This window comes from Piliocolobus tephrosceles, chromosome 10 (assembly GCF_002776525.5).
Source record: "Piliocolobus tephrosceles isolate RC106 chromosome 10, ASM277652v3, whole genome shotgun sequence".
Taxonomy (NCBI): Eukaryota; Metazoa; Chordata; class Mammalia; order Primates; family Cercopithecidae; genus Piliocolobus; species Piliocolobus tephrosceles.
This window is the reverse complement of record NC_045443.1, coordinates 6,980,233-6,994,287: the sequence shown is the minus strand read 5'-3', so window position 1 is coordinate 6,994,287 and position 14,055 is coordinate 6,980,233. Positions and strand designations below refer to the sequence as shown.

The 14,055-nt window shown below is 50.6% G+C and overlaps 1 protein-coding gene across 1 annotated transcript; it reads left to right on the top strand.

Annotated features, from left to right (window-relative positions):
* Positions 1-123: 123 nt before the first annotated feature.
* Positions 124-14,055, top strand: LPAR5 (lysophosphatidic acid receptor 5). Its single transcript, XM_023232449.3, has 2 exons — positions 124-441; positions 11,493-14,055. The coding sequence occupies exon 2, from the start codon at positions 11,709-11,711 to the stop codon at positions 12,825-12,827; it is 1,119 nt and encodes a 372-aa protein (XP_023088217.1). The 5' UTR covers positions 124-441; positions 11,493-11,708; the 3' UTR covers positions 12,828-14,055.

Below are 14,055 nucleotides of genomic sequence, written 5' to 3'. Positions count from 1 at the left end.
GCTCTCCAGCTCAGGTGACAGTGTGAGACTCCGTCTCAAAAAAAAAAAAAAAAATCCAGAAAGAAAGAAAGAGGAGGCAAAGACAGAGCAAGGCGTGTGGTGCTTGTGGGGAGGTGGGTAACACAGGAAGAGCATGGGGGAGGAACTGGGCAGAGAGAAGCCATTCCCCTCCCCCTGCCCTTCTCATTGTTCCCAACCCCCTGGTCCTTTCTCTTCAGCCCCCCTCAACATCGCTCGCCAGAGAGGCTGGATACCGGGGCAGGGTGTGTGGAGGAGAGTGAGGGAATGATCATGACTGCACCTCTTGCTCACTTTTACACTCCTGTTCTCACTTCCTGCCTCTGGCAGAAAATAGCCCTGCCCCTCTGGCTTATCTCAGCAAAAAGCAGTGCCCAGCCCAGCTCAGAGGGCAATGGGACAGATCCCAGAGGCCCTGAGGAGGTAAGGAACCTGGGCCCCGGATATGTATGTGGGAAGCTGAAGGACAGAGACACAGGGAGAAGGAAGGTGGCTGCACACCCTCTGGTGTGTGAGCGGTGTTGGGTTGGGTGATATAGGAGGAGCAGTCTTGGGGCCTCTGTATCGCAGTCTCTTTGCTCCTCAGTGCCTTGGGGTTGAGATCACCCGTGCTTGTGAAGCTGCCTGGTTGTATGTCTGTGTAAGGATACTGTCCCTAAGGCAGGGCCTTCTTTCTCTTCTTCCCCAGCCCAGGTGTCTGTGCACATACATGTATATTACAGGATGTGTATAGACACTGATTTCTGTTACTAGGGATCTTGTGTGCACATCTCTTAGCGTGTGTGTATGTCGATGTGTCTGTGCACACACATGTGTAATGAGTGGTATACTTACCTGACATCAGTAAGGAGAGATTTATCCTCCTACAGGGGCCTCCATGTCCCTCCTTCCTGGTGTTCCTTCTTTTCTGGGGCAGTTGCCATTTCTTTGATTCCTGCATCTCTCCACAGCCTAACCTCTTCTTCAAGGCAGGACTGGGGGAGAGGGTCTGTGCTGCCCCTCCCCCACACCTAGATTCCCTCCTTCCACTTCCTGTTAGCCTCCTTTTTGGCAGTTTTTTCCATCTTCGCCATCTGGCCTGGCACTGTGCCTATTCCGCTCCTGAAGGGAGCCGCAGGGCTCGGGAAGCAGGAGTGTGGGATGGGGACCAGGCCAGGGGCCTGGCAGCTCTCAGTGCTCAGCTTGGGCCATTCTGTGAGACTGTCAGAAAGAGGTGGCTTTTTGACAACCAGGCTCCTTTATAAAGAAACCCAAGATGGGCTGGGGCTGGGTGCGGTGGCCCATGCCTATAATCTCAGCACTTTGGGAGGCCGAGGCGAGTGGATCACCTGAGGTCAGGAGAAACCCCGTATCTACTAAAAATACAAAACTTAGCCAGGCATGGTGGCATGCGCCTGTAGTCCCAGCTACTCAGGAGGCTGAGACAAGAGAATTGCTTGAACCGGGGAGGCGAAGGTTGCAGTGAGCTGAGATTGCCCCACTGCACTCCAGCCTAGGCGACGGAGGGAGACTCCGTCTCAAAAAAAAAAAAAAAAAAAGATGGGCTGGGTGCAGTGGCTCACGCTTGTAATCCCAGCACCCAGCAATTTGGGAGGCCGAGGTCTGCAGATCACTCGAGGTCAGGAGACCAGCCTAACCTGGCCAACATGGTGAAACCCTGTTTCTACCGAAAACACAAAAGGTTAGGCAGGTGTGGTGGTGTGAGCCATGATCCCAGCTACTCGGGTGGCTAAGGCACGAGAATTACTTGAACCTAAGAGGTGGAGGTTGCAGTGAGCCAAGATGGTGCTACTGCACTCCAGCCTCCAAACAAAGTGAGACTCTGTATCCAAAAAAAAGAAACCCAAGAACTTCTCCCCTTTGGAACAGAGTAACAAGAGAGCATCGCCATTTCCTTTCTAAAACATTCCTAACTTTACCTTTATATTTATTCATTTATGTTTTTGAGACAGAGTTTCACTCTTGTCGCCCAGGCTGGAGTGCAGTGACATGATCTCAGCTCACTACAACCTCCAACTCCTGGGCTCAAGCGATTCTCCTGCCTCAGCCTCCCGGGTAGCTGGGATTACAGGTGCCACACCACGCCCAGCTAATTTTTGTATTTTTGGTAGATATGGGGTTTTGCCATGTTGGCCAGGCTGGTCTTGAATGCCTTACCTCAGGTGATCTACCCACCTCAGCCTCCCAAAGTGCTGGAATTCCAGGCGTGAGCCACCACTTGGCCTATTGGCCTAACTTTACCTTTAAGTAGCTGCTCATCTAAATATCTTGGTCTATTTAACATTGTAATTTTTTTTTCTTTTTCTTTTTTTAAATGGAGTCTCACTCTGCCGCCCAGACTGGAGTGCAGTGGCACAATCTTGGCTCACTGCAACCTCTGCCTCCTGGGTTCAAGAGAGTCTCCTGCCTCAGCCTCCCGAGTAGATGGGATTATAGGCATGTGCCACCAAACCTGGCTAATTTTTTGTAGTAGAGATGGAGTTTCACCGTGTTAGCCAGGATGGTCCGATCTCCCGACCTCGTGATCCGCCTGCCTCGGCCTCCTAAAGTGCTGGGATTACAGGTGTAAGCCACCATGCTCGGCCCTTTCTTTTTCTTTTTCTTTTTTTTTTTTTTTTGAGACGGAGTCTCGCTCTGTCGCCCGGGCTGGAGTGCAATGACCGGATCTCAGCTCACTGCAAGCTCCGCCTCCCGGGTTTACGCCATTCTCCTGCCTCAGCCTCCCGAGTAGCTGGGACTACAGGCGCCCGCCATCACGCCTGGCTAATTTTTTTGTATTTTTTAGTAGAGACGGGGTTTCACCGTGTTAGCCAGGAAGGTCTCGATCTCCTGACCTCGTGATCCACCCGTCTCGGCCTCCCAAAGTGCTGGGATTACAGGCTTGAGCCACCGTGCCCGGCCTCTTTTTTTTCTTTTCTTTCTTTTTTTTTTTTTTGAGACAGAGTCTCGCTCTGTCCGCCAGGCTGGAGTGCAGTGGCACAATCTTGGCTCACTGCAACCTCCGTCTCCCGAGCTCAAGCAATTCTCCCACCTCAGCCACTGGAGTAGCTGGGATTACAGGCGTGTGCCACCACGCCTGGCTAATTTTTGTATTTTTAGTAGAGATGAGGTTTTACCACGTTGGCCAGGCTAGTCTCGAATTCCTAACCTCAGGTGATCCGCCTGCCTTGACCTCCCAAAGTGCTGGGATTACAGGCGTGAGCCACTGTGTCTGGCATGTTGTAACTTTTTCAACAGAAAGACTTGAGATCAGCCAGGCACGGTGTAATCCCAGCACTCTGGGAGGCCGAAGCTGGAGGATCACCTGAGGTCAGGAGTTCGAGACCAGCCTGGCCAACATGGTGAAACCCAGTCTTCTCTACTAAAAATACAGAAATTGTCCAGGCATGATGGCTCACGCCTATAATTCCAGCACTTTGGGAGGCTGAGGTGGGTGGATCACCTGAGGTCAGCAGTTCGAGACCAGCCTCACCAACAGGGAGAAACCCCATCTCTACTAAAAATACAAAATTAGCCATGCATGGTGGCACGTGCCTCTAATTCCAGCTACCAAGGAGGCTGAGGCAGGAGAATCACTTAAACCTTGGAGGCGGAGGTTGCCGGGAGCCGAGATCGTGCCATTGCACTCCACTCTGGGCAATAAGAGTGAAACTCCGTCTCAAAAAAACAAAACAAAAAAAAGCCAGAAATTAGCCAGACGTGGTGGTGAGCGCCTATAATCCCAGCTACTCGGGAGGCTGAGGCAGGAGAATCACTTGAACCCAGGAGGCAGAAGTTGCAGTGAGCCAAGATTGTGCCTGTTCGCTGCAGCCTGGGTGATACAGCATGCGAAACTCCATCTCGGGAAGGGGAGGGGAGGGAAGGGAGGGGAGGGGGAGGGGGAGGGGAGGGGGAGGGAAGGGAAGAAGGGCTGCCTTGAGATTCTTTGAAAATAATCCATCCACTCATTCAGTGTCTAGTATATGCTTTCTAATTGGAAGTATCTACTGGTTCTCCAAGTCATGGTTAAGAATGATCAAGTGATACTGTAATTACAGTGTAAACTGTTACTGAAATCTTAATTGCAAGCTGTTTCCAAACAGGTCTTTTAAGGAAAGTGGTCTTTTGCTGAGTTATACATTTGGACAAAATTGATATAAGAACCATTATCACAGAATTAGAGCGTGGACGGGGGCAGTTGGGGGCAGGATGGGTGTATGGGGTGGGGAGGTTGAATTTCCTATTAAGCAGCCAGTAAGTGTCACTCAGGGCCTGCTAAATGCAGAGAGTGAAATGTGTCTGCAAGGTGCGCTCCCACCCTAGGAGCTTACCATCTACTTAGGGAAATAGAACAAATACACATAGAACGATTGAGGGGTTCAAAACAGCAAACTAAGTGCCTAAGTGCTTATGTATGCACTTAAGGGGGAATTGTAAGGAGGCTTATTTATTTTTTTGAGATGGAATTTCGCTTTTGTCATTCAAGCTGGAGTGCAGTGGCATGATCTCTGCTCGCTGCAACCTCTGCCCCTCGGGTTCAAGCAATCCTCCTGCCTCAACCTCCCAAGTAGCTGGGACTACAAGCATGCACCACCACGCCCAGCTAATTTGTATTTTTAGTAGAGACGGGGTTTCATCATGTTGGCCAGGCTGGTCTCAAACTCCTGAGTTTGCCCTCCTCATGATCTGCCCACCTTGGCCTCCCAAAGTGCTGGGATTACAGGTGTGAGCCACTGCGCCCGGCCTGTTTATTTATTTATTTTCATTGAGACGGAGTCTCACTCCGTTGCCCAGAATGGAGTGCAGTGGTGTGATCTTGGTTCACCGCAAGCTCCACCTCTTGGTTTCAGGTGATTCAAGGAGGCGTATTTATGTGCATGTGTGAAACATGAGTTTATGTCACCACTTTTGGAAGTGGGTTATTAAAAATATTATTAGAATAACCCACTTTATACATTTCAGTTGGACAAACGAGGAAGTGAAATAATGTATCTATGTTGGATGTTACGTATGCACATTGCGATATGGTGATGATCAGTAAATGATAGCTATCATTTTTAACATTTACAGAGGTAGGTGCTGGGAATACACAAAGTTGAATAAGCCATGGTCCACAGCCCCTCCCTCTAAGAGCTTACAGTCTAATGGGAGGGGCAGACCAGGAATAGCTGACTACCATGCATGCGGAGAGCGCTGAGAAAGCTCCGCACTGCAGTGGAGGCACAAGTAAGGATACCACATCTGCCTGTGTTGCCCGGGGCGGTCAGGGACCGCTTTGCAGAGTCTGGAGAAAATACTAGGCTTGCCAGTTGGAGAACGGGAGGCAGGGCATTCCAAGGTGAAAAAACACCACATACCAAGGCAGAGTCCTGAAAACTTAAGGTATGTCCACAATGTGTATTAGTTTGGTGTGAATGGAGCAAAGGAGCATGGGCCAGGGGAGTGTATCAGAAATGAGCCTGCTTTTGCTTGCTTTTCAGCATGTTTAAGTCCTATTTGGTATTATTTTCGTTGTTGAGATTGGTATTTTGCAGAGGAAGTATTTCTTTATTCCCTTTAACTGTTTTACTGTATCTCTTACAAGTCTCAAACTGTTGATAGTGGTGGTTGGAGGGAGAACAAAACCAAATACAAGAAAAACTTGTGGCCCAGTACAGTGGCTCATGCCTGTAATCCTAGGACTTTCAGAGCCCCAGGGCATAAGGACTGCTTGAGCCTATGAGTTTACAACCAGTCCGGGCAACACGGTCAGACCCCGTTTCTACAAAAAACATTTTTCTTTTTCTTTTTTTGAGATGGAGTCTTGCTCTGTAGCCCAGGCTGGAGTGCAGTGGCACGATCTTAGCTCACTGCAACCTCTGCCTCCTGGGTTCAAGCGATTCTCCTGACTCAACCTCCTGAGGAGCTGGGATTACAGGCACCTGCCACCATGCCTGGCTAATTTTTTGTATTTTTAGTAGAGATGGGGTTTCACCATGTTGGTCAGGCTGGTTTCGAACTCCTGACCTCAAGTGATCCACCCACCTCAGCCTCCCAAAGGATTACAGGCATGAGCCACCGCACCCGGCCATCTACAAAAAAAATTAAAAATTAGCCAGGGATGGTGGCACACACCTGTAGGTCCAACTACTCAGAGACTGAGGTAAGAGGATCCCTTGAATCTGGGAGGTCAGGACTGCAGTGGACCAAGATCAAGCCTCTGCTTTCCAGCCTAGATCACGGAGTGAGACCCTGCCTCAAAGAAAAAACACCAAAAAAAGTAAAACAACAATGAAAAAAAACTTGTTATAGTCAGGTTTATGACTTATTTTCTTGCAACAATTTAAACAGTTCCTTTTTTTTTTTTTTTTTAATTGAGACAGAGTCTCCCTCTGTCACCCAGGCTGGAGTGCAGTGGTGCAAACTTGACTCACTGCAATCTCTACCTCCCAGGTTAACGCCAGTCTCCTGAGTAACTGGGAGTACAGGCGCCCGTCACAACGCCTGGCTCATTTTTTTTGTATTTTTAGTAGAGACGGGGTTTCACCATGTTAGCCAGGATGGTCTCGATCTCCTGACCTTGTGATCTGCCCGCCTCAGCCTCCCAAAGTGCTGGGATTACAGGCGTGAGCCACCATGCCTGTCCCTTTTTTTTTCTTTTTGAGACGGAGTCTCGCTCTGTCGCCCAGGCTGGAGTGCAGTGGCTCAATCTCGGCTCATTGCAAGCTCCGCCTCCTGGGTTCATGCTATTCTCCTGCCTCAGCCTCCCGAGTAGCTGGGCCTATAGGCACCTGCCACCACGCCCGGTTAATTTTTTGTATTTTTAGTAGAGACGGGGTTTCACCGTGTTAGCCAGGACGGTCTCGATCTCCTGACCTCGTGATCCGCCTGCCTCGGCCTCCCAAAGTGCTGGGATTACAGGTGTGAGCCACCACGCCCGGCCTAAACAGTTCCTTTTGAAAGGAATAAGCTCGGTGTCTTGGGATAATTGCTCAGGGTCTCAGACAACTTCTTTCCCTAAGATGACATGTAGACACCCGTGTTCACAGTGGCATTATTCACAATAGCCAAAAGGTGGAAAGAATCCAAGTATTCACTGACAGATGAATGGATGAGCAAAATATTATGCAGTGAAATACATTATCCAGCTATAAAAATGAAATTCCAGGCCAGGCACGGTTGCTCACATCTGTAATCCCAGAACTTTGGGAGGCCGAGGCAGGCGGATCACCCGAGGTCAGGAGTTCAAGACCAGCCTGACCAACAGGGAGAGAGACCTTGTCTCTACTAAAAATACAAAATTAGGCAGGCGTGGTGGTGCATGCCTGTAATCCCAGCTACTTCGGAGGCTGCAACATGAATGAATCTTGGAAACATTATGCTAAGTAAAAACATAAAAATAAAAAAAACAGACACAAAAGGACAAATATTGTATGATTCCATTCATATGAGATATCCAAGATAGGCAAATTCATTGAGACAGAAAGTAGACTAGAACCAGGAGCTGAGTGGGGTGCCGTGGGTAGTACCGTTTAATGACTGCAGAGTCGTTGCTTGGTTGATGAAAAAGTTCTATTTCTGGAAACAGACAGTGGTGACGGTTAAGCAACACTGTCTTGGTCTTTTTCGTTGTTGTTGTTGTTGTTTTTGAGACGGACTCTCGCTCTGTCTCCCAGGCCGGAGTGCAGTGGCACAATCTTGGCTCACTGCAACCTCTGCCTCCCAGGTTCCAGCAATTCTCCTGCCTCAGCCTCCCAAGTAGCTGGGACTATAGGCACATGCCACTACGCCCAGCTAATTTTTGTATTTTTACTAGAGATGGGTTTCACCATGTTGGCCAGGTTGGTCTCAAACTCCTGACCTTGGGTGATCCACCCGCCTTGGCCTCCCACGGTGCTGGGATTATAGGCGTGAGCACCCCGCCCGGCCACAACACTGTCAATGTACTTAACTACACTGCATTGTACACTTAGAAATGGTAAGTGTTAGCTGGGTGCAGTCGTGCATGCCTGTAAGTCCCAGCTACTTGGGAGGCTGAGGCAGGATCATTTGAGTGTCCAAGAGTTCAAAACCAGCCTGGGGAACATAGTAAGACCCTGTCTCAAAAAAAAAAAAAAAAAAAAAAAATGATCGGCCTGGCACAGTGGCTCCCACCTATAATGACTGTAAACAATCCTCCCACTTTGGGAGGCCGAGGTGGGCAGATCACCTGAGGTCAGGAGTTGGAGACCAGCCTGGTCAACATGGTGAAACCCCATCTCTACTAAAAATACAAAACAATTTAGCTGGGCATTATGGCACATGCCTGTAATCCCAGCTGCTCAGGAGGCAGAGGCAGGGTAATTGCTTGAACCTGGGGGGCAGAGGTTGCAGTGAGACATCGTGCTATTGCACTCCAGCCTGGGTGACAGAGCATGCACACAAAAAATTTTACAAATTTTAAGTTATGTATATTTTCCCACACATACACAAAATAGATGGTACGTGGGGTTGAAGTGGAGGGGTGGCTTCCATGGCGTTATGGCGTTGAGGAAGGTGGCATCCCTCAGACTATGTCCTTTCCTCTGTCTCTTCCATCTCTTGACCACATCCTTTGTCTGTCAGTTTTTGCCTGAGGACAGCAGCTGCTGCATTCCCCGCTCTGACAGCCTCGTCAGCACCAGCGGTACCCTTCCTCACCTCGCCTCTGTGCTCTCTGGGCTTAGGGTTCCCTTTGGTCACTCACTACCAAACCACCGTCTCCCCACTACCACAGAGCTTCATCTGGGATTAGACCTGCTGGGGGAGCACTTGGCAAAAATCAACCCACAGGGCCTTCCCCTGCCTAGCAAGACTGTGCTGTCAAATTTATTCACATGTGGCTCTGGTGAAGACGAGCATGCAATCAGCCTATGAGGGCACTGTTATGTTATTATTCCCATTTTACAGATGAAGAAACTGAGAAGTCAAATAATTAAGCTGAACCCAGTTTGCTTTGACCAGGAATCCAGCCCACATAAGCGCAATGATGGCTGTGATGAGGAAGGCTGGGATTTTGTTCTGTATTTGGGAGTTTTGTTTGCTTGTTGCTTGTTTGAGATGGAGTCTCACTCTGTCACCCAGGCTGGAGTACAGTGGCGTGATCTTGGCTCACTGCAACCTCCGCCTCCTGGGTTCAAGTGATTCTCCCGCCTCAGCCTCCCATATACTCGGGAGTTTGACCTTTATTCTTTGGATACCGAGGAGCTAGCCTAGCACCTGGTCCCAGGAGGTGTTCCATAAGACGACCTATTGATTTGTGCTTATTATCTGTCTTCCTCCAATGGAATGTAAAGGAGGTGGGGGCACAGACTTTTTGTTTTGTTCCCTGCTGTGAACATGCCTGGAACCTTCTATGAGCTCAGTAAGCAAGGAAAGAAGGAAGGAAGAGATCTTGAGATAGTAACAGCAACCTAAGCATTTTACACACATCATCTTAATCTCCAAACAACCTCATGGATTTGCTGTCTCTCATTTTCTGAGACAGAGTCTCGCTCTGTCATCTGGAGTGCAGTGGCGTGATCTTGGCTCACTGCCACTTCTGCCTCCCAGATTCAAGCAATTCTCATGCCTTAGCCTCCCGAATAGCTGGGATTACAAGTGCACACCACCACACCCAGCTAATCTTCGTATTTTTAGTAGAGGCAAGATTTTGTCATATTGGCCAGGTTGGTCTTGAACTCCTGGCCTCAAGTAATCCATCCACATCAGTCTCCCAAAGTGCTGAGATCACAGGCATAAGCTACCGTGCGTCCCCCTTTCTTCTTTTTTTTTTTTTTGAGATAGAGTCTCGTTTTGTCACCCAGGTTCGAGGGCAGTGGTACAATGGCAGCTCACTGCAGCCTCCACCTCCTGGGTTCAAGTGATTCTCCTGCCTCAGCCTCCTAAGTAGCTGGGACTACAGGCACATGCCACCACATCTGGGTAATTTTTGTATTTTTAATATAGACAGCGTTTCGCCGTGTTGGCCAGGCTAATCTCTAACTCCTGACCTCAGGTGATCTCCCAAAGTACTGGATAACAGGCGTGAGCCACTATGCCGGCGTGCAATGGTGCACTTGAAGCTCACTGCACTGCATCCTCCACCTCCCTGGAGTCAAGTGATTCTCTCACTTCAGCCTCACAAGTAGCTGAGACTATGGGCATGTGCCACCATGCCTGGCTAATTTTTTAATTTTTTAATATTTTTTATTTTATTTTTTTTGAGACAGTCTTGCTCTGTCACCCAGGCTAGAGTGCAATGGTGTGATCTCGGCTCACTGCAACGTCCGCCTTCCGGGTTCAAGTGATTCTTCCTGCCTCAGCCTCCCAAGTAGCAGGGATTATAGGTGCCTGCCACCACACCCGGCTAATTTTTTTTTTTTTTAGTAGAGACAGGATTTCACCATATTGGCCAGGATGATCTCGAACTCCTGACCTCAGGTGATCCGCCCACCTCAGCCTCCCACAGTGCTGGGATTACAGGTATGAGCCACTGCGCCCAGCCTTATTTTTATTTATTTTATTTTTAATTTAATTAATTAATTTATTTTTGAGACGGAGTTTCGCTCTTGTTGCCCAGGCTGGAGTGCAATAGGCGCAATCTTGGCTCACTGCAACCTCCGCCCCTCGGGTTCAAGCAATTCCTCTGTCTCAGTCTCCTGAGTAGCTGGGATTACAGGTGCCCGCCCCTATGCCAGACTAATTTTTGGTATTTTTTTAGTAGAGATAGGGTTTCACCATACTGGCCAGGCTGGTCTCGAACTCCTGACCTCAGGCGGTACACCTGCCTCGGCCTCCCAAAGTGCTAGAATTACAGGCGTAAGCCACCAAGCGCGGCTATTTTTATTTTTTGAGACAGAGTTTCACTTCTGTTGTCCAGGCTGGAGTACAATGGCACGGTCTCAGCTCACTGCAACCTCTGCCTCCCAGTTTCAAGTGATTCTCCTGTCTCAGCCTCCCGAGTAGCTGGGATTACAGGTGAGCACCACCACACCCAGCTCATTTTTGTACTTTTAGTAGAGATGGGGGTTTCACCATATTGGACAGGTTGGTCTAAAACTCCTGACCTCAGGTGATCCACCTGCCTCGGCCTCCCAAAGTGCTGGGATTACAGGTGTGAGCCACTGCACCTGGCCCTGTATTTTTTTGTAGAGACGGGGTTTTGCCATGTTGCCCAGGCTGGTCCCCAACCCCTAGGTTCAAGCGATTGATCTGCCTTGGCCTCCCAAAGTGCCAGGATTACAGGTGTAGGCCACTGCACCCAGCCCAGATTAATTTTTCTGAAGTCACACAACTAGGTAAGTTAGCAAAACCAAGAGTTAAACCTAGGTATCCCAGTCCCTGCCTTCAAGCCTGGGTGTTTAACACTATACTATATAGTCCTACTGTAGGAACCTATTCTGGCCCAATGGCAGACTTGAGGCTGAGAAAAGATTCAGAAGGCCTGCCAGTGTAGCTAAACATTTGTGTGTGCAGCCCTGTCTCTGTGTAACTTCTGGCTTGCCTTCCTATTTCAGGTCTCTGCTGCTGACGAAGCTGTGACCAAATGCACCCAACCCTTGGCAGCCATCTGTCCCTGCAGCCATAGCCCGCATTCCTATACCCTCCCTCTGCTTGTTTTGGGACCATGTCTGTACAGCCTCCAGGCCCCAGCCCCGGAGGTGAATGCCATGCCATGACTCTGGTGTGCCCCATGGCATCCCCAGCCTAGCTCCCATTCCCACTTTGGCACAATGTTGGCCAACAGCTCCTCAACCAACAGTTCTGTTCTCCCGTGTCCTGACTACCGACCTACCCACCGCCTGCACTTGGTGGTCTACAGCTTGGTGCTGGCTGCCGGGCTCCCCCTCAACGCGCTGGCCCTCTGGGTCTTTCTGCGCGCGCTGCGCGTGCACTCGGTGGTGAGCGTGTACATGTGTAACCTAGCGGCCAGCGACTTGCTCTTCTCCCTCTCGCTGCCCCTTCGTCTCTCCTACTACACACTGCACCACTGGCCCTTCCCCGACCTCCTGTGCCAGACGGCGGGAGCCATCTTCCAGATGAACATGTACGGCAGCTGCATCTTCCTGATGCTCATTAACGTGGACCGCTACGCTGCCATCGTGCACCCGCTGCGACTGCGCCACCTGCGACGGCCCCGCGTGGCGCGGCTGCTCTGCCTGGGCGTGTGGGCGTTCATCCTGGTGTTTGCCGTGCCCGCCGCCCGCGTGCACAGGCCCTCGCGCTGCCGCTACCGGGACCTCGAGGTGCGCCTATGCTTCGAGAGTTTCAGCGACGAGCTGTGGAAGGGCAGGCTGCTGCCCCTCGTGCTGCTGGCCGAGGCTCTGGGCTTCCTGCTGCCCCTGGCGGCGGTGGTCTACTCGTCGGGCCGAGTCTTCTGGACGCTGGCGCGCCCCGACGCCACGCGGAGCCAGCGGCGGCTGAAGACGGTGCGCCTCCTGCTGGCCAACCTCGTCATCTTCCTGCTGTGCTTCGTGCCCTACAACGCCACGCTGGCGGTCTACGGCCTGCAGCGAAGCAAGCTGGTGGCGGCCAGCGTGCCTGCCCGCGATCGCGTGCGCGGGATACTGATGGTGATGGTGCTGCTGGCCGGCGCCAACTGCGTGCTGGACCCGCTGGTGTACTACTTTAGCGCCGAGGGCTTCCGCAACACCCTGCGCGGCCTGGGCACTCCGCACCGGGTCAGGACCTTGGCCACCAACGGGACGCAGGCGGCGCTCGCGCAATCGGAAAGGTCCGCCGTCACCACCGACGCCACCAGGCCGGATGCCGCCAGTCAGGGGTTGCTGCTACCCTCCAACTCCCACCCTCTGCCTTCCTTCACACAGAGTCCCCAGGATTCCGCCCTCTGAACGCACATCATGCCACAGCGCCGTCCGTGCCCGACTCCCAACGCCTCTCGTTCTGGGAGGCTTGCAGGGTGTGCACACAAGGTGGGCTGGGCACTTGGGTCTTTGGGTGGCAACTCCAGCTTAGCGACGCAGAAGAGTACAAAGTGTGGAAGCCGGGGCCCGAGGAAGGCATTGCTGCTGGAAATGGCTTCTTTAAACTGTGAGCAGGCAGAGGACCCCATCTCCAGTGGTGGGAAGTGATGCAGAGAGCCCACCGGTGCAGAGGGCAGAAGGGGACGAAATGCCTTTGGGTGGGCGGGGCATTAAACTGCTAAAAGCTGGTTAGATGGAACAGAAAATGAGCATTCTGGACTTAAACCGCCACAGGGGCCTGAGAGCTGAAGAGCCCCAGGTTTGGTGGACCATGCTACCGGGATGCCTGTTCATCTGCTGACTTCTGTCATGGATTGCCACCCACTTTCATTTCGGCCTAGGCTTCCCCTGCTCACCATTGAGGCCTAATAGAAGAGTTCCATATGGACAGAACTAGGTTCTTTCTCGCATAGTGACTTGTGACAATTTAGACCTGGCACCCAGCATGGGACAGTGGGGGCAAGGCAAAACTGGCTTAGAGTTTCCTCCTCACCAAAATCCAAGTCCAACCCCTTTTTAGGTGATCCTTTCTTCCATCACACCCCCTTTTCCAGGCCTCCTCCATTTTAGGTTCTTAATATTCTCTCTCTCTCTCTCTCTCTCTCTGCTTTGTCCAGAGTAAGGAGAAAATTCTTTCTACTAAAGCATTGGTTCTCAAACTTTTTGGTCTCAGACGCCACTCTTAGAAACTGAGGCTCTCAAACAGCTTTGCTTATCTTTTGTTCTTTTGATACTTACCATACTAGAAATTAAAGCGAATACATTTTTAAAATAAATACACATGCACACATTCCGTTAGCCACGAGAGCAATAATGTCACCACACACACTTCATGAAACCTCTGGAAAACTCTACAGTATACTTGTGAGAGAATGAGAGTGAAAGGGACAAATAATATCTGTGTAGCAGTATTATGAAAATAGTTTGACCTCGTGGACTCCCTCAAAGGGCCGGTCCCTGGATCACACTTTGAGAACCACACTTGTCCTGAAGTATTAGAGTTCATGTCTAACTTCTTCCCAGGGCATTATGTACAGTGCTTTCTATTATTGTGGGGAGAGGGCAGTGCTAAATAAATTAATCAATTCTGATAGTC

Bases quoted from the DNA above. Each gene is read 5' to 3' on its own strand.
- LPAR5 (XM_023232449.3), top strand. From the start codon at position 11,709: ATGTTGGCCAACAGCTCCTCAACCAACAGTTCTGTTCTCCCGTGTCCT.